Source organism: Chlorella variabilis (assembly GCF_000147415.1).
Source record: "Chlorella variabilis unplaced genomic scaffold CHLNCscaffold_18, whole genome shotgun sequence".
NCBI lineage: Eukaryota > Viridiplantae > Chlorophyta > Trebouxiophyceae > Chlorellales > Chlorellaceae > Chlorella > Chlorella variabilis.
Genome location: NW_005435070.1, coordinates 710,608 through 736,199, shown reverse-complemented (window position 1 = coordinate 736,199; position 25,592 = coordinate 710,608). Strand labels below are relative to the sequence as shown.

General features: G+C 65.2%; 8 protein-coding genes across 8 annotated transcripts; 4 read left to right on the top strand and 4 right to left on the bottom strand.

Annotated features, from left to right (window-relative positions):
• Positions 1 to 4,041: 4,041 nt before the first annotated feature.
• CHLNCDRAFT_13905 (hypothetical protein) lies at positions 4,042 to 4,448 on the bottom strand (the record flags this gene model as incomplete). Its single annotated transcript, XM_005845266.1, has 2 exons — positions 4,042 to 4,212; positions 4,335 to 4,448. Coding segments are annotated over 2 exons (285 nt in total), but the record flags the coding sequence as incomplete, so codon positions are not given.
• A 1,142-nt stretch (positions 4,449 to 5,590) lies between these two features.
• CHLNCDRAFT_137108 (hypothetical protein) lies at positions 5,591 to 7,303 on the top strand (the record flags this gene model as incomplete). The annotated part of the gene is made up of 7 exons (XM_005845401.1): positions 5,591 to 5,602; positions 5,728 to 5,935; positions 6,092 to 6,162; positions 6,313 to 6,459; positions 6,600 to 6,716; positions 6,883 to 6,997; positions 7,161 to 7,303. The coding sequence occupies 7 exons, from the start codon at positions 5,591 to 5,593 to the stop codon at positions 7,301 to 7,303; spliced, it is 813 nt and encodes a 270-aa protein (XP_005845463.1).
• Positions 7,304 to 8,745: 1,442 nt separating this feature from the next.
• Positions 8,746 to 11,753, top strand: CHLNCDRAFT_53918 (hypothetical protein; the record flags this gene model as incomplete). The annotated part of the gene is made up of 7 exons (XM_005845400.1): positions 8,746 to 8,902; positions 9,265 to 10,275; positions 10,404 to 10,484; positions 10,645 to 10,771; positions 10,977 to 11,148; positions 11,327 to 11,476; positions 11,682 to 11,753. 7 exons carry the CDS (start codon positions 8,746 to 8,748, stop codon positions 11,751 to 11,753), a joined length of 1,770 nt encoding a protein of 589 aa, XP_005845462.1.
• A 536-nt stretch (positions 11,754 to 12,289) lies between these two features.
• CHLNCDRAFT_25946 (hypothetical protein) lies at positions 12,290 to 14,994 on the bottom strand (the record flags this gene model as incomplete). Its single annotated transcript, XM_005845265.1, has 9 exons — positions 12,290 to 12,414; positions 12,615 to 12,706; positions 12,866 to 12,954; positions 13,105 to 13,218; positions 13,392 to 13,526; positions 13,731 to 13,901; positions 14,063 to 14,196; positions 14,508 to 14,667; positions 14,932 to 14,994. Coding segments are annotated over 9 exons (1,083 nt in total), but the record flags the coding sequence as incomplete, so codon positions are not given.
• A 1,157-nt stretch (positions 14,995 to 16,151) lies between these two features.
• Positions 16,152 to 16,725, bottom strand: CHLNCDRAFT_13814 (hypothetical protein; the record flags this gene model as incomplete). The annotated part of the gene is made up of 3 exons (XM_005845264.1): positions 16,152 to 16,241; positions 16,371 to 16,553; positions 16,696 to 16,725. Coding segments are annotated over 3 exons (303 nt in total), but the record flags the coding sequence as incomplete, so codon positions are not given.
• A 1,050-nt stretch (positions 16,726 to 17,775) lies between these two features.
• CHLNCDRAFT_137104 (expressed protein) lies at positions 17,776 to 18,895 on the top strand (the record flags this gene model as incomplete). Its single annotated transcript, XM_005845399.1, has 4 exons — positions 17,776 to 18,045; positions 18,176 to 18,425; positions 18,576 to 18,682; positions 18,887 to 18,895. The coding sequence occupies 4 exons, from the start codon at positions 17,776 to 17,778 to the stop codon at positions 18,893 to 18,895; spliced, it is 636 nt and encodes a 211-aa protein (XP_005845461.1).
• Positions 18,896 to 18,989: 94 nt separating this feature from the next.
• On the bottom strand, positions 18,990 to 20,480 carry CHLNCDRAFT_137103 (hypothetical protein; the record flags this gene model as incomplete). Its single annotated transcript, XM_005845263.1, has 5 exons — positions 18,990 to 19,174; positions 19,371 to 19,538; positions 19,698 to 19,832; positions 19,970 to 20,194; positions 20,351 to 20,480. The coding sequence occupies 5 exons, from the start codon at positions 20,478 to 20,480 to the stop codon at positions 18,990 to 18,992; spliced, it is 843 nt and encodes a 280-aa protein (XP_005845325.1).
• A 135-nt stretch (positions 20,481 to 20,615) lies between these two features.
• Positions 20,616 to 23,699, top strand: CHLNCDRAFT_137102 (hypothetical protein; the record flags this gene model as incomplete). The annotated part of the gene is made up of 6 exons (XM_005845398.1): positions 20,616 to 20,624; positions 20,765 to 21,851; positions 22,024 to 22,290; positions 22,446 to 22,550; positions 22,703 to 22,926; positions 23,094 to 23,699. The coding sequence occupies 6 exons, from the start codon at positions 20,616 to 20,618 to the stop codon at positions 23,697 to 23,699; spliced, it is 2,298 nt and encodes a 765-aa protein (XP_005845460.1).
• Positions 23,700 to 25,592: the final 1,893 nt, after the last annotated feature.

The following is a 25,592-nucleotide window of genomic DNA, read 5'->3' as shown; positions in this document are numbered from 1 at the left end:
GCGGTACTGCAGGCAGTCAGCGGGGGTGGGAGGGAGCAGCGGCAGGAGATGCCTGAGGTGCGCCAGTCACGACTGAGAGGCGGAAGATGTGCTCTGCAAGACGACCGGCGTTTCTGTGCAGGCCAGCTGGATGTTGGGAGGCAGGTAGGCGCACCTGCCCTGCCCGTTCGTCTCCCTTCACGACCAGCAGCGTGACGCTACCGATGATGTCTGTGGGGCGGCAGGCAGGGCGGGTGGGTTCAGTAAATTGCAATGCGCAGCAAGCAGGATGAGCAGCACAAGGTGCCCCCAAGCGCTCCCCATGCCAGCAGGCTGGACGGCAGACTCAGCATGCATGATCGTGCTTGCCCCTTCCCATCAGAGAGCTCTACTGCCGCTCTTTCCAACTCACATGCGAAGTAGAACTGCACCAAGAAGGGGAAGAGGACAAAGGACCCAGCGAGTGGTCAGTGGGATTGCAAAAAACGGGCATGCCTGCATCACCCACACCAAGCGCCTCATCGCTCCAAGCACCAAGCCACCGCTCACCATATTGAAAAAGACGATGACAATAACAAAGCCCGCCTCCAGGACGCTATCTGCAGGCGGCGGCGGGCACACGACAGGTGGCAGAGCGTCGGCAGAATGCAGCATGCACACCGGGGCACACACACATAGGCATCGCAAGGCAGGGCTGGGGATGCTGCAGGAGCGTGGAAAACACTGCAAGTTCAAGGGGCAGGGGCTCACAGGCATGGATGTCGCCATATCCCACGGTCGCGAGCGTGATGGTAGACCAGTAGAGGGAGCTGCAAGCAAAGAAAGCGCGTGCCGGCAGTGGATTGACGTGGACCCAAGCAGCTATGCCTAGGCGCCTGCTCCCCTCCTCCGGCCCACATGGCCCCGCGAACGCAGAGGGCCAGTGCTGTCTCCTCTGCAGCCCCCTCCCCACACGCAGCCCCAGAACAGGGTTGCTGGACATGTTACCGCCCCGCTCACTAGATGTACTGCGAGGACACTGGCGCGTCGGCAAACCAGTCGCCGCCCAGCGCCTCCACCCAGGTGCCCTCCCCGAAGCCTCCCTGCCTGGCCAGGTAGTAGAGCAGGCAGGCCTCAAAGTTGACGATGTAGAAAGTCATCTGGGCAGGGAAGGAGGAGGAGGAGAAGGGGAGGAGCAGAGAGTGTGGCATGTGCGCAGGTGTGTGCCTGGAAAGCGAGCTGTGGCCGATGCAAGGGAGGCAGGCAGGAGGCGCGGGAGCAGCTGTGCTGCGGCTCGCCCCACAGCTTCATCTCCCCCGCGTGACCCGCCTGCCATGCAATGCACCCCGCCCGCCACACCATGCGCCCTATGCCTACGCACCAGGACGTTGCGCAGCAGCGTGACCAGCAGGAGCGGGGTCGCCAAGGAGTAGGTGAGGACGGAGAAGAACCAGAAGAGGCGGTAGCACCGCAGCTGCGGCCAGGGGCAAGTGGAGCACGCGTGTGGGGCCACTCCGGGTGTGGGACAGGGTGGGGTGTGGGGCAGGTTGGGAGAGAGCCAGCCTGAGGTGGCATACGTGCGTGAGCAGGTGCTCTCGGTGAGGACACACCGCTACCACGAGCACGGCCACTACCGGTGCGGGACGCACCAGAGCCACCAGGCGCAGCAGGGAGAGGTAGTAGGCCTGGGTGGGGTTGTGGACCCAGTCGGGGCCGTTGAGGCCCGCAATGGCCAGCCCAATCTCGTCCAGCGGAAGCACTGCGGCAGGGGAGAAGGACGGCAGGCAGGGGCGGTGGGATGGGCTGGGCGCCGGCCGGCCAGCAAGCAGGCAGCAGCATGGTCTGCCAGGGGCACCTTCCTGCCAAGGCCACCTTAGGTTGAATGATGCCCAGCCAGCCAGCCCAGCCAGCCAGCCAGCCAGACCAGCTCCACCCCCACCAGCCCGCCCTGCCCACCCGACAGCAGGTCGATGAAGAAGTAGGTCTTGAGGTAGTCCACGGCGATCGCCTTCTTGTCCGTCACCAGCTGGCTGTCCTTGTAGTGCGCCACTCGAAAGCTGATGACGATGTCCACGGCGATGAGGCTCTGCGTGCAGGGTGGAAGGAATGCAGTAAGAAAGGAGGCGGAGGGGAGTGCCAGGGCGGGAATGTAGCCGGCGAGAGACTGGCAGCGCAGCTTGCTGCCCAAACAGGCAAGCAAGCAGGCTGCATGGCGCACTGCCGCCAGTGCGCCACCCACCATCATGATGTACACCAGAATCGAGCCGGCAGAGTCGTAGGGGCTGCACAGGTGGGGCGCAGCAGCCTGGTTTGCAAGGTGGCAGGCTCCCCCTTTTTGTGCATGCGTCTTGAGGCCCTCGCAGCGCCGCAGCCGGCCAAACAGCCAACCCATGTATCCAGCGGCCCAGCCTGCCACACAGCCAGCCAGCCAGCCCCAGCGCCGAAGACGGCGAGCCCGCAGCCAGGAGCGCTGCGCCGCCCAGCCGGCACTCACTAGAGGCCTGGTGGCGCAAAGGCGATGTAGTATGGCTGCAAAAAGGCGGTGATGGCTGCCACCAGCACTGTGGTGTACCACCAGGCCTGGTACCATGTGGAGTTGGGGTGGATGATGCCGCGCGGCACCGCGCTGTTGCCTTTGCGGCTGGCGGTGGCGCTGAAGCCGTAAAACTGCGAGGCGAAGGGTGGCAGCGAGGCCAGCGCGCGTGGGTGGGGAAGCGTCATCGCGAGGGGGCCCCAACAGGCATGCCGCATGCCGGCGAGCGCCCCCAGCCAGCGCAATCAGCAACACGAGCAGGCTGCCAGGCCCGTGAATCAAGCTCCGATGCAGGTCAATGGCAGACTGCAAGCCACGCGGGCACGCATGGCGGCGCACCCTGTCGGCCGCCGAGGTGGCCGTCACCACGCTGGCCCGCCGCTCAATAGCCTCTGACCGCTGCAAGCCGTGCGGCTTCATGCCAGGGATTCCTGAGCCTCGCGACAGTGCGGAGCCCCGTGACAGGCCATGGATGTTCATGGAGTTGCGGGTGGGCAAGAAGTCGACCTGCCCCGACGGGCGGCCGATAGGCGGGCTGCCCGTCGGCATGGGGCTGCCGGGGGCTGCCGCGCTGTCTGACATGCTGGCTCGGTCCAACAGCAGCGGTACGAGTAAGACTTGCCGGGGGTGCGTGCCCATACACTGCTAGCAGCGTGAGCTACCGTAGCCCCACAAAAGGTTCGTGGAAACTCGCCACGAATGACTTAATTGTACCGATTTGGGGTTCGTGGAGGGCTAAAATGAGAAATTTTGGGCATTCGTGGGCCGCCCGGCAAAACCCCTTGCTGGTGCAGGCAAGTGCCTTCTGGCGCCCTGGCGAGGCTCCCAGGTGTTCCCTTTGTGCACTGGACAGTAAGAAAGCAGAAAGGAGTGCGGTCTGGCTGCTCAGAGGAGCGAAAACACTGCCAGGCTGGCTCTGGGCTCGGGGAAAACTCCCTCCGGAGCATTCGTGGGCCCTCCAAATTGACTTTCTGAACTGTTCGTGGAGCCCTCTGAGAGACTTACTTACCCACGAACCTTTTGTGGGGCTACGGTAGTCTGCAGGTAGGGCATCGAGCGCGGCAGAAGGCCAGTCCAGAGCAGCCACTGCTTGCCCCTCCCCACCAATCACAACAGCTGCTCGAGCGCACAGAGGCTGAACGGCTTACCCTGATGCACGGCAGGGTACTGCTGGCCCCAGTCAGCGAGATGAGGCCACCAACCCCTCCCTCGGGTTTGCCAACAGTAAGAGGCCCTATCTGGCTCTATGGAACTCAGTTGATGATTAATTCTTATAACGGATGCGGGAATGGGTGCCACCCGCCCACCCGCCGCCACCTGCCCGCCACCCTTGCGCAGCACGTCCCAACTCGATGCTTTTCTTTCTGCTGAATACAGGTAGCTGAAAAGATGTTCAGCGAGCTCAGGAGGGCAGAACCAATGCCAGGCGCACGATTCAACTCGGCTGCCTGCTGCCCGCCAGGGCCCCTGCGTCTAGTGCCTCACAGCACACCGGCGGCAGCGGCCCTCAGCTCCGCCGCCGTCATGACAGCGCCGCTGCTCTTGCGGTCCAGGCGGCCGGCATCGTCAAAGGCCACCCCCTCCTCCGCCAGCAGCCGCCGCTTCTTCTGCACGCTGGCGCAGGCGGCGCCCCAGCTGCCGTTGAAGCCTCCCAGGTTCAGGGAGGCAGCGATCACACGGTGGCAGGGCACCGCGGGAGCAAACGGGTTGCGCCTCAGCGCCTGCAGTGGGGAGGGCGGCACGGCAGAGGAAACGTGATGGGAGGGCTTCTCCGGCTGTTCATGTGGGCACGGCCCACATGCCCATGCCAAAAACGGCACAGCACCAGCTGTTTAATCCGCACCTGGCCGCAGGCACGGGGAGCGCTATGCAGCACTTCCGCCAGCGCCCCATAGGTGGAGACTCGCCCTGCCGGGATGCACTTGCACACTGCATACAGGCGAGCCTCAAATGGCGTGGGTGGGCGGTTGGGCTTGCCGGTGCCTGCCGCCTCCTCGGGAGCTGGGGCTGCAGCTGCCGCGGGCCGCCGCTGCGGCTCTGGCTTGGCAACTGCCGCGGCCCCTGTCTTCCTGACTGTGCTCCGCGCGCGCCCGCCCGCCTGCTTGGCTGGTGACTTGGCCATGCTATTGGTTGAAGCCCACTTGCTGCTGGCTACAGATGTGGAGTGTTGCTAGTGCTGCGCCTGCTGCTGCTTGGCAGCCTCGCGGGCCTGGCGCCTGCAGGAGGGAGCAGGAAGGCATGGCTTAGAGTTTCAGGACAGCAGCATGGAGTGTCATGCGTCCTTATGCTACGTGCAGAGGCTCATCCTCAAACGCTGAGTGTCGTCGGGGAAGCAGCAGGCGAGGCCCACCTCTCCTCCTCGGCGATCTCCCGCTCCAGCTCCCGCTCCAGGTCGTCGCTGCTCACGTTGCGCAGGGTCTTCCAGTACGTGCCCGCCACAAAAGCGGCGAGGACGCCACCCACCAGTAGATTGCCTGCAAGCCCCAGGAAAGGGCAGGGCTGAATGTTCACACTGGACAACGACGGCGAGGGCAGCGGCAGCGCGATGGTGGCGAGCACCACCCTCCGAGCCTGCCGCCTGGCAGCGCTGTTCAGGCGCCGGTATCGCCACCGCCTCCTTCCTCTGCCACACAGAAGCGGCCACGGTGCCTGCACCAGAACTTGCCTGCAAGACTGCGAAGCCCTTTCGAACCCGAGGCCACCATTCGTGCCCCAGACCTTCCACGGAATGCCTGGGGAAGCCCAGGGGTTCCGGTTTTGCCCACAGACCCATTCGTGCCCCGCCTGCTGCGTGGCTTGCCTGCTGGGCAGGTTCGCCAGGCACCAAACAGCGCGCCACCATCGCCAATTGGACCTGCCAATCAATTGCACAAAGTGCGGCACTTTGCAGCGATGGCCTGTGCTGCTGCTGGAGCCCGAGCTTGCTCCCCTACCTCCTGGAGCCTTGCTGCCGCATTTCGCTCCTGTCGGGTGCAGATCGCCGGTGTGCCCGCTGACCAGCGCAAACACGCCACCAGCTGCGCATCCCGCCGCCGCAAGCCTACCACTGTCCGTGCAGAGTCGGCACCGGCCGCCGCTGCCGCCACCGCTCCAGCCACCATGGCGCAGCAGGTGGGACAATGCACGCCAGCGGCGCAAGCCCCATGCTGCAGCCTGCAGACTTCACCTTACAGGTCCACTGAGCTGAACGGCCGGGTGCATGGCCCACACAGCGCACGAACCCCCCGCCCCTGCAGCCATTTGTGATTGTGGGGGGCGGCCGCGTGGGTCAGGCCCTGGCCGATATGGGCGCCGGCCAGGACGTGCTGGTGCGGCGCGGCGAGGCGGTGAGCGGCCCGCCAGGCCCCATCGTGGTGTGCACTCGCAACGACGACCTTCAGGCGGTCGTGGATGCCACGCCGGCGGAGCGGCGCCAAGGCAAGCAGGCGGCGAGGGAGGCGGGGCGTTCAGTGGCTTGCTGCGCTTCGCTGGGGGGCCGGGCAGCTTTCCAGGGTCCTGATATCAGCTGATTCTCTCAGCGTGCAGCACTGCACCAAGCCGCCAGGGCACCAACACGGGCGCTGAGCAAAACAGCTGATGCTCCTGCCGCCCCGCCTGCAGACCTTGTCTGGATTCAAAACGGCATGCTGCAGCCCTGGCTGGACGAGCGGGGGCTTGGGGAGACTACCCAGGTATGTGTCTGCGTTTGCCGCGGATTGCTGGGGGGTACATGATGGGCCGGGCGATCCCCAGCGGCGGGAATGACGGTTGCCGTTAGCTGCTGCCACGTCCTGCCCACCCACACCCATCCACCCCCACCACTGCGCCCCTGCTGCCCGCAGGTGCTTGTCTACTTTGCTGTGGCCAAGAAGGGTGACCCTCCCACCGACGGCAAGACAGACGTCAACCCCGAGGGGTTGACCGCGGCCTACGGTCCCCACGCGGCGGCCGTGGCGGCGCGGCTGCACTCTGCGGGCCTCAGCTGCAAGGTGCGGGCGGCCGAGCGTGCCGCGCTGTTGTGACGAGCGCCGCTGCCGCCGCCCACACAACCGCACCTTCATGCGTGCCTGCTGCCGCCGCCGCCTCCCACGCACCCGCACCTGCATGCGTGCCTGCTGCCGCCGCCCAGGTGCTGGACAAGGGCGAGTTCGCCAAGTGCATGCTGGAGAAGCTGGTGTGGATCTGCGCCTTCATGCTGGTGGGCGCGCGCCACGGCGGCTGCACCGTGGGCGAGGTGGAGTCGCAGGTGTGTGTGTGTGTGCGCACCTGGCGCGGGTGGTGGGTGGTGGCGGTAGTGGTGGTGGTGGTGGTGGTAATGCAGGCGCTGCTTGGATCCCTGAGGAGGAGCGTGCCATGTGGACAGTCTGTCTAGGCCTGAATGCCATGCCTGCTGACCTTCCGGGATTGTGTAGCACACCGGCGAGGTGTCGCAGCTGATTGGCCAGCTGGCAGCCGCGGGGTCGGCGGCGCTGGGCATCACCTTGGATTCCGGCGTCCCGGAACGGCTGCTGGCTTACGCCCGATCAGGTGCGGGTTAGGGTGTGCTGGAAGCGCAGGGCAAGATCCTGCACTGCTGAATCAGCTTGCCCATGCGGCAGCATAGCACAGGCAGCATAGCACCCAGCTGCCACAACACTCCTGGTGCCGCACGACACAAAAGGCCGTGTGTCGGCCCGCCTGCATGCTGCAGTCGCGCACTTCCCCACCGCTGTCAAGGAGTTCCAGTGGCGCAACGGTTACTTCTACGGCCTGAGCCAGCAGGCGCAGGCGGCGGGCCAGCCCGACCCATGCCCTACCCATACCGCCTGGCTCAAGGAGGCCGGCGCCATCTGATCCCCGCTGGCTCCAATCCTGGGCTGCACTGCTTGGCACGGCTTAGGTGTTGTGGTGAGGCTCGCGCTGGCTTTTTTAGATCATGCACCGCCATCGTATCCCACCCCGTTTGTATGCCAACATGCTGCCAGCAGCTCACAATTAAGTCGAGTCAAGTCAACAACTGCCGGCTGGATGAATAGGTTCCGTATGCTGCTCAGTGTGCCCATAATCAGGTCAGGTCGGTCCAGGTCGGTCGTGCAGCAGCTGTCGCTGCACAGGTCGCTGTCGCTGTTGTCCCAGCAGCAGCCACGGATGGCTGCCGCCTGCCTCTCCTCATCCTAGCTCCCGCCCTACGTCTTGCCCCGCTTGGCCCGCCCACCCTTGGCCTTGCCGGCAGGCGTCTTCCTCTTCCCGCCACGTCCCCGCTGCATCTCCTGCTTCTCCGCCTCGGCAGCCTTTCCTGCCAGCCTCCTGCTGAATCGGCGCTTGCCGCCGCTGTCGCCTTGTACCGCCCCCGCCTTGCCCTTCTCCTTGCCCTTGGATGGGGTCTGCTTGGCGACTGGCTTCTCGGCTGGCTTCTTGGCTGGCGTTGTGGGCTCGGGCGCGGCCGCGGGCTCCTTCTTCCTGGCAGTTGCGGCGCGCTGGGCCCGTGCCGTTCGGCTTCGGTTCTTTGAGCTCCTGGCGATGGCCAGCTCCTCGCTTTCCTCGTCGCTCATGCCGGGAGTCACCTTCTCCAGCGTGGATGGTTTGTGCCGCACCTAAAGGAAACGCACAGGGGCACACTTTCCTTGTTGGACGGTTGCAGGCACGAACAGGACCCAAACGTCGATGCTTACCTCCTTTGGGGCCTGCCCCTTGCGGGTGCGCGTGAACACCACCTTGGGCTCATCCGTTATCTCCTTCACCTTGCTGTGTGTGAGCAGGGGGCAGGAAGGGGAGGTAGGGCACCAGGTGTGCAGCACGCGGGGCGGGAGGCGAGTGGGCGCGCCCGCGGCCCAGGGCACTCGCTGGCGGCCCAACTGCTGCACAGGCGGCACATTGCGCTGCTCACACTTCCCTCACGCCGCCTCTGTAGGCTGTTCTCACGGTGTCCCCCTCGTGTATGCCCTTCTCCTGCAGAGCAGCCCACTCTCGCTTCGACATTGAGCTGAGGCCACCCTGGTTGGGATTCTGCCCCTTGGACTGTGCACTCGAGCTTGTTTAAGCGTGCTGACGTGTTGGAAAGTTCGGAGCTGATGTCAGGCTTTCATTTAGAGGAGCAGCACAGGTAGGCAGGCAGGCAAACAGGCCACGCCGCCATGTGCGGCCGCCAGCTCCAGGTGGGCCGGCGGCGGTGGCGCCCAGTAGCATCCCTTGTGCAGCTATGCGATCTTGGCGCTTCTTCATGCATCTCGAAGATGAAAGCGAGGGACAGGCACAGAGCAAGCAGCAGAAGGCAGGGCTCGTCCTCCATGCCCAACATGCCACTCCAGCTGCACCACCAGTGTGGGGCTCGGGCCTCTAAAAAGAACACCTGCCCGGTGTCGTCAGGCGATAGGCAATGCTGCAAAATGCAAACGCAAAACAGTTGGCGAGGCGGATCGCAGCACCACCCGAAGCACAGCACACTGGCCAAGGGTGGTCTGGGCACTCCTGCATCAATGGGGCGTTGTTTCCTAGGCTAGAGATTGTCCATTGTGTCCACCGAGCTTAGGGCAGCGGGAAAAGGGGGCCTCACACGCCCACGCTTGACTTGACTTGCTCCTCCCGGGGCCTGCATGTCCGCTCGGCCGCTCAGCTGTCATGTGCATACACCCGGGGATCGGGAAGCAGCCAGAGCAGCGGCGGCGGGGGCGCCAGCACAAAAACACGCAGGTCATTGGGCGGCGGTGCTGGTGTCGCTCTCCCGCCGCTCCGCTCCTCCTCCTCTTCTTGCGCCGCCCACTGGAGGCTCCGCCTGCCGCCTAAATAACTGATACCCTTTGCATGAATCCATGCAGGGCTGAAAGCGCGCAGAGACGGCTGGCAGGGAACTGCGCACGCCCGTGTGCAGCGGGGCACGCGCGCCGTTGGGGCCGCCGCGACGCGGAGCCGAGACGCCACACAACAGCAAACTGGTTTCGACTGGCTTGTGAAGCTGTTTGTGCCCCAGCAGCCGGACAAGCCTGCCCCAGAGCAGCAGAATGCAGCGCAGGAGCAGCAGCCAGCCCAGGCGGTCGCTGATGCAGCCCCGCGGCCGCAGGCAGCCCAGCAGGAGCAGCATGCCCCGATGCACCAACAGCCGCCCTTGGCGCAGCACCAGCAGCCGCCCGTGGCGCAGCACCAGGCGCCCCCGATGCAGCACCAGCCGCCCCCGGAGCAGCACCAGGCGTCCCCGGTGCAGCACCAGCCACCCATGAGGCAGCACCAGCCACCCATGGCCCAGCACCTGCCACCCCCGGAGCAGCACCTGCAACCCCCAGTGCAGCAAGGCCACCATGCATCGGCGAGTGGGCTGGCCAGTGGCTCGACAGGGCCCATGAAGGCTAATGCCAGTGACCTGCTGGCAGGCGTGCCGCTTGAGCAGATGGTCCAGCGCAACAAGGCCCAGCAGCAGCTTAAGCGCCAGCTGGGGCAGCTCAACGGCAGCGCCAGCGGCGACAGCTGGGGAGACATGGACGCCGCCACACAGCCACCAGCCGCAAGCAGCAGCATCAGCGCCACCGCCGCTGCCCCAGCTGCCGTGCCGCCGCCCGCGTCAGCTGCCGCGCCCGCGGCGGCCGCTCCCAGCAGCACGAGCAGCAGCAGCAGCAGCAGCAGCACTTCCACCTCTGCCAGCAGCCCGGATGAGGAGGACGACGGCCGCCAGCAGGCGGGGCTGTCTGCCGTCACCAGCCCAGAGGCCGCCATGGCGCTGGCGGCGTACCACGGCGCCATAGCGCACCGCAGGAAGGTTGGCGTTGCCTTCCGCCTTAAGCACGCTGCAGAGCCGGGGCAGCGGGTCAAGCTGGTGGGAGGGCACAAGAGCCTAGGTGAGCCACGTGTGCCTGCTTGGCAGTGTGCTGCCTGCTGCGCTCTGCCTGGCTGCTGCCAGGCCAGCGCCCCGTGGAGCGCTCATCACCACACCCGGCTGCCCTCTCCGCACTGCCATGGCGTGCAGGGATGTGGTCGCTGCACGACGCGCCGGAGCTGCAGCTGTGCAAGGGCAACATCTGGCAGGCCACGATCAAGCTGCCGGCAGGTGGGTGGGATGTGGATGGTGACAGCCTGCATACCACAAGGCGCCCAGCCATCCAGGCTGGCGCAATGCCACAACGCGTGCCTTCCGTGCTGCTGCACGTTGCATGCGCTACCTGACGGTTTTTGCTCACTCGGTGTGGCACCGCCTTTCTGTACCGCAGGCAGCATCACCGAGTACAAGTACGCCCTGCTGGACTCGAGCGGCAACGTGCTGGCGCTGCAGGCGGGCAACAACGGAGTGCTGGCCATCCGCATGAACGACCAGCGGCTGGAGGTGCAGGACACGTGGTGAGTGGAGCGGGGAATCAGATGGGTAGCACTGGACTGGGCTGGAGCATATGGAGCATGAGGCTGGTGGCCAGGTCATTGCCGGCGGTGTTGTACAGTGCGTGGTGCTCTGTGCTCTGCCTTACATGCCACGCCAGCGGTGCCCAGCGCTCTTGATGTTTGTGATGCCTGATCTGGCCTCCCGCCGCCGCCCCCCGGCTGGCAGGGCCGGCGACTCTTCGGGCGGGCAGGTGGTCTCCGAGGGGGAGGTGGGCCTGGCGTGGCCTGTCAACCGCGAGACGCGGCTCCAGGCCTGGGCAGCTGACATGTTCCAGCAGCTAGCCATGATGCGGCAGGACCTGCGTCTCGCGCGCATGGAGGTGGTGGGGGCGCAAGAGGTGAGGCGCTTTTGCAGATGCCGGCGGCGGTGGTGGTGGTGGTGCGTGGGGGGCATCAAGGTGGAGGGAGGGGCAAACCGCAGGCGCGTCTGCGCACCGCGTGCCTGACAACCACCTGCCGCGTCGCTCAGCTGCGCCCCTGTCTCGTCACTGCCTCCTGTTTTGTTGGTTGCTGCAGGAGACGCGCGAGGCGCGCATGGAGGCTCTGCGCTACCAGTCGCAGCTGCTGGCCAAGCAGGTGAAGCTGGCTGAGGTGGAGACGGAGCATGCGCTGGACAAGGCTCGGCTGGTGGAGGCGGAGACGATCAATTCCATGCTGAAGGAGCAGGTCAGTGCGGGGCTGAACAAGGGCAGGGGCAGCCATGTTGCTGGGCCCAGCGACAGCTGTGTTGCGTTGCTGCAAAACAAGGGGACCGGCAGGCAGCAATGGCAGCATCCGTGGCACTGTGTCAGTTGCCAGCTCTGCGGAGCCTGCTGGCCCAGTTCAGCCCGCTCATCTCCTGCCGTCCCGGTGTGCCTGTTGGCGCGTGCAGCTTGCGGAGACCACCGCGTCGCTACAGGAGGCCATTGAGCTGCTGGCTAGCGAGGAAGAGGAGCAGGACTAGGCAGGCCCCACCACGGCTGCCTCTGCTGCTGCAAGTCCTGGGCATGCGTTCAGGGACGCGATCTAGCTGCATGCATTCCCGGCACATCGAGCAATCAACCCCCAAACACTCAGCATTCCAAGTTTTCAGGTGACCGCCAGTACCATTCAGATATGATCCCCCTGTTTTGTTTTTTTTGATCGAGTGTTTTGCCTGATGAGATGAGAGACACACACTGTACTATATATGGTCTTTTTTGGATCCTGCTTTTGCTTTTTTAAATGCACCCCTCTGCTTGCCCACCCCAGTTGTTCTCCCTGAAACAGTTTTCCCATGCTCTCCGCCCAAAGTCAATGCTCTCCGCCCAAAGTTTTCTGTACCGCTCTTTCCTGTTTTGCTTGTTGATTATTTGAGCAGATGAAACAAACAGCACAGCAGCAAACAGCAGAAGCGCCGAGCAATACATGAAATGTCAATTGAGGTTAAACTGGGAGCAGCGGGCGGCTGGCCGCACTTGACCAGCCGCGTAGGCCGCTGGGAGCCCGCCTGCCGCGCTCTCAAGCTGTCTCCAGCAGGTCCCTGAGCATCTCCTGCTGGTCCAGCATCACCATGGTCTGGATGCACTCATCCAGCGCCCCCTCCATCACCTTGTTCAGGTCGTAGTTGATCTTGGAGCGGTGGTCTGCGGGCGCAGCGCAGGACGCCAGGCGGCGGGGCGTTAGAGGGGGGGATTGAGATATTGGGGACAGTATTGAGGCGGTGCAGCGGGTCGCGCCCATGTGGGTGGGGAGCCCAACCACAAACGGCCATTCGCCGCCACCACCAGCAGCAGCAGCAGCACACCGGACGAGGAGCTGAGCGCACGGGCCCCGCGCCCCTCACCGCTCATGCGTGTATCCTTGTAGTTGTAGGTCTTGATCTTCTCAGACCGGCTGCCCGTCCCCACCTGGCTCTTCCGCCGCGCCGAGATCTCGCTGCAGGCCACGAGGGGGGGAAGCCCTGGCGCTGCGCTGAGCAGGCTGTGGCGACAGGACAGGCGCTGCCAGCAGAACACCACAGTGCCCACCGCAGGCACAGGCCGCTCCCGTCGCTGCTCCACCACCAGCGGCCCCGGCCAGTACAAACCAGCCCACCTGCGCTGCTTCTCCAGCTCAAGCTCAAACAGCTTGGCCCGCAGCAGCGCCATGGCCCGCTCTCGATTGCGCCCTTGCGTGCGCTCCTCCTGCACGGCAGCCCATCGGCACCACCATGAGGGTCAGGTTGGAAGGCGCAGGGAACAACAGCGCACGCAGCCGGGAGCTCATGCCGTGAAGCTCATGCCATGCCCCATGCAGCCCAGTCTGCATGCTGCCCAGCTCAGCATGGCGCCGACCTGGCAAAAGATGCGGATGCCGGTGGGCTTGTGCATCAGGTCCACCGCAGTCTCCACCTTGTTCACATTCTGGCCGCCCGCGCCGCCCGCCCGCGCCGTGGTCAATGCGATGTCCTGCGGGGCGGCATGCGATGGCCGGTTGGTGGCGTAGGATGAGCACGCATGCGCAGGCGAGAGTAAGAGTAAAGACGCAACAAACCAGCCCACCACCCAGCATGCCGCCTCGTGCCGGCCCCCCTAGGTGTTGCTACTTGCGAGCCCCGCAGCCACCCCAGCAGCGAGCCCACCTTGGGGTCAATCTTGACAGCCACGTCGTCCACCTCAGGCATGATGGCCACTGTGGCGGTGGAGGTGTGCACGCGGCCGCTGGTCTCGGTGGCGGGCACGCGCTGCACGCGGTGCACCCCCGACTCGTACTTCAGCTTGCTGTACACGCTGCAGGGGCGGTACGGGCGGTACAGGATGTACGGTAACGGTACGGTCGGATGGTGCCACCAGCGGCGCGTGCAGCCAAGCGCCGAGCGACGTGCCGCGCCCAGACGCGCCCAGCGGCGGCAGCAGCAACTCCACGGCGCCCACAAGGCAGCGGAGGCGACCTCGCCGGCCGGCGGCAGCCCTGGGCCCACTTGCCTGTCCCCCGTGATCTGCAGCACGCACTCCTTGTAGCCGCCCGCCTCTGCAGAGGACTCGCTCATAAGGGACACCTTCCACCCCTGCGTGTCTGCATACTTTTGGTACATTCGGATCAGGTCCGCCGCCCACAGCGCCGCCTCCTCGCCACCCGTACCAGCCCGCACCTGCGATGCGGCCAGGGCCAGGCGCCAGGGGATGGGGCGAGCGGGGGCAGCTGCGGGCGGGAGCAGCCGCCACGACGCAGTGCAGCAATGCAGCAGAGCACGGCGTCGAGTTTCACAGCACGGTGCAGCGTGCACAGCGCAGCGTGCACAGCGCGGCGCACCTCCAGCATGATGTTCTTTTCGTCCAGCGGGTCCTTGGGCAGCAGCAGGTACTTGAGCCGCTCCCCCTGCTGCTCGATGGCCGCCTGCAGAGCCTCCATCTCCTCCCGCGCCAGCTCAGCCATCTCGGGGTCGCCTGCAGCGCGGACAGGGTGCGCGCGTGCCTTTCAGTCAGTCAGGGGTGCATGTGAGACGGGAGGGAGCTTAGCGACGGGCGTGGGCAAGGCAGGGTGTGGCTGCGTGCTGGTTAGAGTGCTCGGCTGGCTGGCGCTGCCCCTGCTTACCCAGGTACACCCCTTCCCGCTGTCGCATACACCAGCACACATGCCACATCCCCACCATTATGCGCTCGCTCCCTGGATGCTCTTAAACACACCAGCGCGCCCTCCGCATGCCCCCTCAACATTATGCCCCCCCCAGCCTAGCACTGCCATGCCCCCCTCTCACCCTCCGACTCCTTGAGCAGCTCCTTGGCGTCTGCCAGCTGGCGCTCCAGGTCCTTGTATGCCGTGTACCCGTCCACCGCGTCCTGGATGTCTGACACAGCACGCACCAGCTTCTGGTACCCTGTGTTGTTGCCGCTGACCTCGGGGTCGGCCATGCGCTCCTGCCCGGGGCGGGGAGCATGGGCAGCAGGCAGGGGCGGGCGTGGTGAGCCAGCAGGCAAGGGCGGCGGCGGGTTTCCAGGCAGCGAGCGAATGTGGCAGGCGGCAGCAGGGGGACACACCTGCAGCAAGGGCAGGATGATGCATGCGCATGCATGCATGGCCCATGGGCCATGGATGGCCCATGGGCCATGGAACGGCCTCGTGCATGCGCCAGCTCAGTAAACAGAAACTCCCGTGCCGTGCCAGGAGGGGCAGGGGCGCACCTGCAGCTCCTTGAATGACTTCTCCGTCTCCTCCAGCTTGGCCAGCACGTATTGATCCTGCAGCACACGTCAGCAGGGGCAGCTCGCGGGAGCTGCTATTGAGCGCCCACGCCACACCACGGCGGCAGCAGCAGACGGTGCCGCCGCATTGGCGGCCATGCCGCCTCTCGCTGCCCTCTCCGGCAAGCACATCCAGCACACAACTGTGTGCGCCCTCACCGCTGCTGCTCGGACGGCAAATGCGTGCCGGCTGGGTCTGCCTCGCCTGGTGAATGGCCTCAGCCGGCCAGCGCCTGGGGCGGACCTCAGGCTGGCGGCAGCTTGTAACCGCATGCTGCACACTGCTGCTACCACACCGACTTGCTGCCAGTGTTGGGAGGTGTGGCTGTGGCTATATAGGGCAACAGGTGGCTTCAGAGGACCTAAACAAGCAGAGCAAAGAGGTTTAATGCACTATATGGGCCTGCACCTCAGCCTTCATCATGATCAGCGCCAGCTCATCACGGGCGCTGCAGCGGCGAAGCGCACCGTTCCACTCCTCTGATGTTTAGGCATCGTGAATGCAATTACACATAGCACTTTGTGCAAGGGGAATGAAAGTTAGGGCTCGAGCGAGCACTGCAGGCAACACACAGGGAGGCGCACAGAATACAATGAATGCACAAGTTGCCGGCGGCTGAAGAATGAAGGCTGGAATTGAGCCTTGCTCAAAGAAGCTTGATCAGGAACGCTTGGTCTTGTAAGTATTGGGTTCTAAGCGAGAGAGAAATCATGGGGGCTCGTCGGTAGTGCTGAAGTGCTGGGGGGGGCATCAATTCGAGAAAAAATGGGTTGAGCTGCATCCATTGAGATAATGACACAGGCATGTGAACGCCCCTTGGGGCGTGCCCGGGTGGTTTGTGGGAGGACAGTACAGGGCCCTGTGGGAAGTTTCTTTGCGCGCCAGCTATTGGTAGTGTTGATGGGGCGACACTGTGCTCAGTCACACAGGCTGGGCGGCGGCTCACATCGCATCTAACATCGCGTCTACGCTTCTAACTGCCACCCAGCCAGCGTGGCAGCAGAGAGCGCACACTGGCCACGATCGGCGAATTGAACATCACCGCCTCATAGTCATCTGCAGCAGCAACCGACGGGGGATCAGTGGTGAGATGGGATGCAGGCAACCCGGGCTCTGCACAATGCAGCCCTAGTCCAGCAGCTGGGGCAGCTACCGCACCTGGCTGCAGCGCCCAATCCTTGCCGTACACATGGATCCGCTTGGTCTCCTCGCCGCTGCTGCGAGCGATCAGCGGATACCGCTTCTGCGCCTGCAGGGGTGGCAGCATACAAGCAGGCAGGGCCAGGGCCAGGCTCCAGGTCAAGGCAGCCTGCTCGCTGTGGAAAGGGCCAGACAAGCGGAGGGCAGCCAAGGAGCAGTACGCAGCAAGCTCGCTCACCCAGCGCACAATGCCGCCCTCCAGGTTCTTGGCGTCATACCCCTGCGCCTTCAGCTTGGCCGCGTGCGCGCTGCTGCGGTAGCCCACTGTGCAGTAGCACACCACCGTCTTGTTCTTGAGCTCGCCCTTCTGTTTTTCAAACTCATCTACCGTGATGGAGCCAGGAATCATGCTGACCTGCACCTGCACATGCCGCGACACAAACAGACGTTCAGCTGAAAAGGGCGACAGCGGCATCAATAGATTGGCCAGCCAGCATCAACAGGCTTGTTGCGAGCGATAGTGCCGCGCTGCAAAGCAGACTAAAGAGAGCACCAAAACAAACCTCTTCCGGTTTCCGCACGTCCAGCACCACCATTGTCTTTTTCAGCATGGGCTCGTTCATTGCACGCTTCAGCTCGGTGCAGTTGATGGACGGCACCTGGGGGACGGCAGAGAAGGAGCGGCTCAGGGCAGGCAGTCGGGGCAGCGGCGGCAGAGTGCCCTGCCAGGCGGTGGTGGCAGGTTTCCGCCACATTCTGGTAGCGGCGTCAGCAACCTGTGGGAAGTGTCTAGCTATTTTCTGGGCCATCCTGTGGAGGTTGTTGCTCTTCGCGTCGTGGAACCCGCCGGACACTGCCGTTTCCAAGCCACTGCCGCTGCCGCCGCCATCCTTGCCCAGGCCAGGGCTGGACAAGAGGCCAGGGCTGGACAACGAGCCGCTGCCATCTTCCAGCGACATGGAGGCCGTTCTGCTACTCCTGGTGGCTCTTGCAGCACGGGTTGCGCGGTGTGCAGGGAGGGACCACGTAGCCCTACTCGTGAAGGGCTGCTGCAGAGGCAGAATGGTGTCCAATACGACTGGGGGAGGAAGCAGCAAGCCACGGAATGGCGCTGCGTTGCGTACGAGAGAGGGTGTGGGATGCAATTGCTGAGCTGTCTGGTGGTTTCTATCATCTATGTCTGGATTGCAACAAGACGACAAGTGTATATGATTGACCGTGTCATTGATGCCTGGGCCAGTGCCAGTCTAGAACGCCTGCCCAGAGACTTGCCCAAACTCCCATCACCGCTGCACTCGACTCCACTGCATCGCTGATCCACCAGCGAGCATGATGCTGCCCTGTGCGCTGCACGGGCTGGCGGGACATGGTTCACCACATGCCGCGCACGCTCGGCTGGCCAGGCGGTGCAGGATAGTTACCTCGGCGAAAAAGGGAAAGGGCAAGGCTGGACCTGTGAGTCGGCGCTGTGGCGGGGGTTGCATCAGTGGCAGCCGCCGCTGCCGCGAACCCGCCGCCTATGCCAGCTGCTCTGCACTCCCTCCTTGCAGTGTGCCTGCACGCTGTCACTGACTCAGCTGCTGGCACCATGCAATCTGCAGGAGTACGGCAGCGGACGTGCACGGCTGCCAGGCCTGGAGGACATGCTTGGCCTGGATGCTGGCGGCAGCGGTGCTGGCAGCGGCAGCGGCAGCAGCAGCGGCAGTGGCAGCAGCAGCGGCAGCAGCAGCAGCCCTGCCGTCAAGCCGCCCAGAAGCAGTGGCGGCGGCAGTGGGGAGGGTGCAGCTCCCAGCTTGTCTCAGTACCTGCAGTTCGGCCGCCTAATGGGCGAGTCGCCGGAGCAGGTGCAGCAGCAGCTGGATGCGGCCGGCGTTCAAGTGCGGGTCGATGAGGAGAGCCAGCAATTCTTGCAGGTCGGTGTGTGGGTGCGGGCTTGCAGTGGGCTCCCGCCTCTGCATGGCGTGTGCTGCATGCAGGCACACCTCAGAGGCAGCATGGCGTGGGCATGAACGTGCCCCCCTATGCCTTCCCTTGCCCCCACAGGCATGGGAGGAGGAGGAGTTGGAGCAGTATGCCATGTTTGAGGCGGTTCTGTCGGCAATGGATGCACGCCCCGTTGGCACCTCGGCAGCCGCCAAGAAGCTGCAGCGGAACAAGAATGTCCAGGGGGCGGCGGTCGACGCGGAGCGTCTCAGGGCGCAAGTGCGGGCAGACTATGAGCGGCTGCTAGACAAGCGAGCGCAGGCTGGAGGGGCGCTCCCAGGCGTGGGCAGGGCACAGGCCCCCGCTGCAGGTACGGTAGGGACGGCGCGTCGACTTTGGGCAGGGCGGGCGGATGGCCTGGGCACCTGCCTTAATCAGGATTGCCTGAATCGGCCCATGCTTGCCCGGCAGCCAGCACCGCTGTTGCTGCTGGCACTCACCTCCCTGGGCGCCACTGCAGGCCAGGCTGCGGGGCAGCGTGGGCCAGGCAGCCTCAACTTGGTGCCACACAAGCCATCCATGCCGGCAGGCCTGGGCGCCAAGCCGACGCGGCCTGCTGCACTGGAGGTGAGCAGCCACCACACCTGGCACTGCTGCTGCTACTTCTGCTGCCTTGGAGAAGGGGGGTTACTCTTGGAGTGCTTCCAAAAACAAATAGATGACTAGGCAAAGCGAGCAGCGGAGGCGGTGGATTGGGTGATGCAGCAGGCAGCGCACCCCAAAAACAAGGAGGGAACAAGTGTGTTGCGTCGCCCCGGGCGTGCTAGGCAGGGGCTGTAGAGATGGCTTGCCCCCAGCGCTTCGCGGCTAGCTAGGCAGCGGGCACGCTGCCCATCCAGCGCAGCCCAGCGCATGCAGCAACCCGGCTGTGCACCTAGAGCACCGACTCTCGTTGCACGGAGCTGACAAGGCGCGCCTCGCCCTCCAGCAGCTCCGACAGCTTGCGGCGCCCCTCCGCGCCGCGGTCTGTGATCAGCTTGAGCTCTGCCAGCGTGATGAGCTTGATGTTCACAAAGCGCACCTCCGTCAGCGGCATGCCCTCTATCCGCTCCGGCACGACTGCGCAGGCAGGCGCGGCGGGGCAGGACGGGGCAGGGATGTTTGGCAGGCAGCGAGGCAAGCAGTGGTTGAAACCGGCCCGCAGGGACTGCCGCGACGCTCTATCCCTGGGCAACTGGCATGACATCTGCCCACCCAGCTGGCCAACAACAGGCAGCAGGCCGAGCCGCCTCCCCGGCCCTGCGGCGGCGCTCACAGTCTGGTGCGCCTGCCCGCGTGTCTGTGAGGCCCAGCAGCGCGCCCAAGCGCCCGGCGCGGTTCACCAGCGCCTTGCGCCTCTCCTCTGGGATAGCCTCGTTCACCCCCTCCGCCTCTGTGGACAGCAGCTGCATGTCCTCAATGATATTGGAGATGCCGCCGTGCCCTGCATCAGGCCACAAGGGCGCAGCAGGCAGTGGCTGACACAGACACATCTAGCCAGTTGCCTGAGTCAGACGCAACGGCAGGAGCCGTGGCATGGTTGGTTGGCTGGGAAGAAAGGCTGGGAAGAAAGGCTGCTGCAACCAAACTACTCGCGCCGCACCTGCCGCCAGCTGGCTGACTGTGTAGAGCAGCTGAAACTGCCAGCTCTTCTTGATGTCGGTCAGCGAGCTGCCAATCTCCTCGGCAGGCGTCTCAATGAAGAACTCCAGGCCAAAGCCGTTGACGTTGTTCTCGCCTGCGCGCCACACAAGGCCGCAGCGGCAGCACCAAACGCAATTTTGGCTGCCTGGGGCTGCGGCAGGTGGGCCAGCTGCCTCTGCTGCCTCACCCCTAGCCAACAAAGGCTTCCAGCTCTCCCTGGGCCCCACCCACCCTCATGGATGTCGTCAAAAGGGTCGCTGAGCCCGTCGCTGACAATCATGACGTTGCCGCTGGGCCGGTGGATGACCCGGAAGTTTTGCCGCACCGCGGGCCACTTGGGCCCCGCCATCACCGAGGTGCTGGCGGGGCTCTGCCCAAGCGCAAACGGCTCCAGGCTGCCGAGGCTGCGCCACACCCGCTCCCGCGCCGTGCTGCTCTGCTCCACCAGCTCCTCCACTGCGAGGGCGGACGGGCAGGCTGTCGGGCGGGAACAGCATGGGAGGATGCCCTGCAGGCTGCTGCATCCACCAGGCACAAAGGTAGACCCCGCCCGACACCCGCGCAGCTGCGTCGGGGCGTTGGGCCGCCCCACCGCCGCCGCCCGTGCCGCACCTGTGACCGACGGGACCTGCGGCTGCAGCAGGTTGAGCGGCTGCAGGTACTGGTCATGCTTGGAGTCCTGCTGCTGGCCGCAGCACGAGAAACAGTCCAGGAGCGAGGAGAATATATTGGTTGTGGGCATTGTGTCGCGCTGCACCCGGCGCCTGCGAGGGCTCTGTGCCGGGCCCCGCCTCGGCTGCTTGTCCTGGGGGTTCCCCGCGTCGGCGCGCGCGTGATCTGAACTCACAATGTTAGCGCGCAGTGATCAGAGCCTCTGATGGGTGTGGTCTCGTGAGGGCGTGTGGTGATAACTCAGCCTCGCCGAGCCTCATGACTGGCAGAGCTGGAGTACAGTCCCTGCCGACGTACCGCGCCGCCTTCTGACGCCGCCGCCCCCCCGTCTCCGCCCTTTCTCTCCAACTGCAGCGGCCTGGCGATGAGGATTTTGACTTTGACAGCGCCTGGGAGGAGGTGGAAGCGTTCGAGGCGGCTGAGGCTGATGATCGGGCTGCAGCTTACAGCCAGTTTGGGCAGGCCCTGGACGGCACGGCGGCGGCGGCGGGCGGCAGCAAGGCGGTCAAGCAAAAGAAGAGAAGCAGCAGCAGCAGCGGCGCGTTTAGCACTAGTGCCAGGGGCAGCCTGGTGTCGGTCAAGCAGCTGCAGGGCGCGTTCCCAGACATTCCCACGGAGCAGCCTCCACCTGCGGCCAGCGGCAGGGTGCAGCTCAACCTAAGCAAGCCGCCTGCACGCCCCGGACGGCCGGTGCCTCGTGTGGTGCCCGTGTCCCTCAAGTCCAAGCCACAAGCCAGCTCCGCAGCACGGGACGCGGCGCAGCGCCCGCTGCCGCCTCCTAAGCCTCAGGCGCCGACGCTGGCAGCCAAGCCCAGCAAGCCAGTTGCTCGCCCCGCGCCTGCGTCACCGCCAGCAGCAGTAGCCCCCGAGCCCATGGCGCCGCCGCCGCTGGCGGCCAAGCCAGCCGTCAATCCAGCTACAGTTACAGCAGCCGAGGGCAAGGCTGCTGTTCCCGCCGCGGCAGCCCCCAAGTTTAAGGCGCCAGCCAAGCGTGCAGCCAAGCCTGCACTGCCCTCGCCAGCAGCAGTTCCCAAGCCAATGCCCAAACCTCAGCCCCAGCCAGCAGCAGCAATCGCCGAGGCTGTGGCAGAAGCAGAGACGGCAGAGGTGGAGCAGGCAGCATCAGCGGCTGAGGCTGCTCCCGCGCCTGCCCAGCCGCAGCCAGCAATAACAGCAGCAGCCGCAGCGGCAGCAGCAGCGGAGGCAGAGACACGCTCACAGCAGGAAGCCCCTGCCCGGCCCCAGCCGCCGCCCCGGCAGCTGCAGAAAGCGGCAGCAGCTCAGACCGAGCCGCGCCCCAGCTTTAACATGATGCAGGCTGAGCGGCGGGCTCGCAACGCAGAGCGCGGTGCTGCTCTGCTGCTTGAACGCAGTGATGAGACGCTGACGGTGTGGCAGGCCAACGCCGCGGGGGTGCTGGTGCGCAATGAACGTCTGTCAGGTGGGATGTGTTGGTGGCCCTGTTTTGGAAGCCTGATGGGCAGCTTGCCTTGCTGCTGCTCGCTGGTGCTATGTTTGCTCCTCGAAGCTGGCCACAAGCAGCCCAAGCTCCCTGGCCCACCCACCGCGTCCTGCCGCCAACCTTGGTGCCACCGCTGCTGCTTGTGGTGCAGGGTTTGTGCCGATGTCGCAGCTGGCGCCGGAGCTGGTGAGCCAGGTGCTCCGCGAGGAGCAGATGCTGCTGGCGGCGGTGTCTGCGGCGGCGATTGTGGCGCAGCAGGAGGCAGGACAGGCGGCCGCCCCAGCATCCGCCCCCGCGCTGGACCCAGCCGTGCGCTCCGCATTCAGAAAGCAGGCGCTTGCGGCTGTGATGACGGGGCGCCAAGTCACTGCCCGTGTGGTGAATGTTGACGAGCAGAGCGGCAGGGTGGTCCTGTCGGGTGGGCGACGCTGTCGGTTTTTTGTGTGTGTGATGTGCATCAATTGTGCTTGGGGGCCCAACCTGGTGCAGCGCCTTGCCCTGAAATGCGCTTCTACTTCTGCAGACTTTCTTGAGCTTCGTCGTACCTGCCCCTGCCCACCTGCCTCCTTTCAGAGCGTGCAACACTGTCTAGGAAGGAGAAGTTTGTGCGCAAGCCGCCCACGCTGCAGCAGCTGCAGGCGGCCGCCGCTCTGCTGGGGCAAACAGTGGATGCCACGGGTGCGCGCTGGAGCAGCCATGCTGCTGCTTGCACGCTCCTATCTTGGCTTCTTCTCCCAGGTGGTGCACCGGGGTCACGCTGCGCTCCCCTTCCACACGCGCTTGACCCATGCTCTTGTCTCCTTTCCCTCCGTCTCCCTGTTCTGCTGCAGTCGTCAGTGTCAAGCCCTTTGGCTGCTTTGTCGAGTTTCTGGTGAATGTCACGCATGCAGCAGCAGCAGCAGCAGCAGCAGCAGCAGGCACGGCCGATGGCGGCAGCAGCAGCGGCAGCGGCGAGGAGCAGCCGGCTGCGCCGGGTGGCACGCCGCTGGTGGGCCTTGTGCACCGAGGCGAGGTGACGTGGGACCCTTCGGCAGACATCATGCAGGTGGTACAGGTGCGGTCGCCTAACCGTACCGCCATCCCCCACAACAGCTCACGTAGCTGCCTGCGCCAGGCGCGGCCACTTCAGGTCTTGCCAACTCGCCTGCGCTGTCCTCCAAGAATCTGCGGTCTGTCCCACGCTGAGCTGTGCTGCGCCGCCGCTGGTGCCGCGACCTGCAGGTCGGGCAGCAGGTCAGGGCCAAGGTGGTCCACGTGGATGCAGTTAAGGCCCGCGTCTTCCTTTCCATCCGCAAGACCAAGCCCAACCCGCTCCTGGAGACGCTCGACTCCCTCGTCACCTCCTCAACCGCCGCGGCTGCGGCGGCAGCAGCGGGTGGCTCTGCCGACGGGAGCCCAGCGGCCGGCGGTGCCGGCGCCGGTCTGGACCAGCGGCCGGTGCTGGGGGACCTCCCGGAGGCGCTGCGGTTCTGCGAGGTGCTGCGGGCAGCCCCCGGCGTAGTGGTGGCTGAGCTGGGTGTGCGGCTGCAGAGCCGCGCTGCAGCGCAGGAGCTTGAGGTCTACATGGCAAGCAAGGACCAGGCCTCCAGCATCGGGGCGGCAGTGACAGCAGCAGGCGGCGCCGCGCGCGGCAACGGCAGCGCCGAGCTGGCGGTCTCGGCGGCAGCCGACCCCAGCGTGCACAGCTACAACCTGGTGCTCCGGAAAGAGACCAGTGTGCAAGAGGTGGAGGTCGTCGCCAGCCTGGCACGGGAGGAGGTGAAGCAGCTGGCAGCGGCGGCAGTGGCTACCGTGGCCGCCGAAACCGCGGCGGTGGTGCCGCAATAACAGCGGGCAGCGGCAGGGCAGCGGGGGCTGGCGTTGTGAGCCAACTGCATTGCGGTGAGCTGCAGCAACATATCAATGCATCGTTGTTTGTCGTGTCAAGTGCGGTCGGAACAGGGCGGCACAGGGTGGCACAGCGGGAACGAAGCATGCGGGCGGCATTGGCGCACAACTCTCCCGCCCGCTTCCCGAGCGCTGTGCTCCAGCCTGTATCTACGCTCTCTCACAGACACAACTGGCCAGCAGACAGCCCACTATTACATCTCTCCCGATCATTCGGTGTATGAAGTCGTGCTAGCGAACCTATGGCGGAATTATTGCAATTGGCGAGGGTTCTATCGGCCTTGTCTCGAGGCATAGGCCCATCCATCGCCCGGGGTTTTGCAGGTGGGCGGCATGTGAGTTGCCAAGCGGTCCCAGCTACGGAGCTCTGAAATCAAGAGGTGGTGATACTGATGTGCAGGATGTGCGGCTCCCGCTAGCCAGGCCCAGGGTGCAGCTCCCTGCGCGGCGGCGGTGCAAGCGGCCAGCCGAGCGGGCACCGGTGGCGGCAGCGGCAGCGCAGCGGCACTGTTAGCAGCCACCTCTGCCGCAGCTCTGGCTGCCACACTATGGGGATCCACTGTCGCGCTATGCGAGGTGAGGCTCTAGGGGAGGCTGCCGCTGCCATCTCACGATACGCCTCTGCTTTGTATGCCCCATGTCAGTCTGTTGTGTGCTGTCGTATGCCTGCCGGCAGGCGGCGCAGGATGGCGGCATGGACCCGAGCAGCATCAAGGCGGCAGTCGTCGACCTGTGGCGGCAGCTGGATGAGCAGCTGCATCGCATCGAGGCCACCCTGCCCGGCGGCGCCCGCCTGCGCCAGTGAGCCTCCCGCCTGCCATGCGCCTGCTTGGAGCGCACCCTGGGCAGTCGTTGCACTGCTTCACTTCCGCCATTCTCGATCGTCTGCCTCGCCCTGTACAGCTGCTTTACACTGTACCATTGTACCGTTGTACCGCTGCAGCATCCCCGAGCCAGAGGTGGATGTGGGGCGCCGTGGCGAGGTGGACGTCACCTTCCAGCTGCCGCAGGAGCTGGACGTACAGGGTGAGGCATGATGCAGCAGGCTCACTGGTGGTGCAGGAGGTGGAGGTGGGGGCAAAGTCTTGTGTGGCACGGCTGCTAGGCTAGATCCTCCTGTGGGTGCAACTGTAGTGGTAATGCAGAGGGATGCGAGCTTCACCGCATGCGACCGCTGCCCCCGCGCTGGCCGCCTGTGCTGTCCCGTGCAGGCGCGGTGCGCGTGCTGCGGCGCCAGCTGCACAGCCCCGCCTTTGCCAGCCCAGAGGAGGGATCCTACGGCAGCTCGGTGAACGAGAGCAGCACCAGCGGCGGCGAGGGCAAGGCCACCCAGTTCGTGCGCCGCTCCACAGGTACGTGCGTGCCTCGTTGCTGGTACCAATCGTACCTTCACTGCCTGACCAGTAGTGGCTGTCGTGCTCCTTCCGCTGGGCAAGGGCAAGGGGTCCTTCGCCTCCTGCCGTGCTGCCTGAGGTCGCCGAGTGCCTTCCTGGCCGCGTGCAGCGCTTGGCAATCTGTCGGTAGATGTGGAGGAGCCTTACGACCGCTCCCTCCCCGCCCGCTTCCACTTCCGCGGCCGCGCCTCCCAGCGGGACCTCGCCCTCATGTCAGCCACGCTGCAGAGCGCGATGCAGCCGCGTCGGCGCGGGCCTGTGGAGGTGCGCTGTGCACGCGGGTGGCGGCCTGGTGCTTTTGGGCACCCTCGGTGGCATAAGGACCGAGGGCCTTGCTGCCCGCCTCCCTCTTATGCTGCGCTGTGCTGTGTGTGCTGTGCAGGAGCTCCAGGACTGGGGCCAGCTGTTTGAGGGCACCCACTTTGGGCGCCCCTTTGAG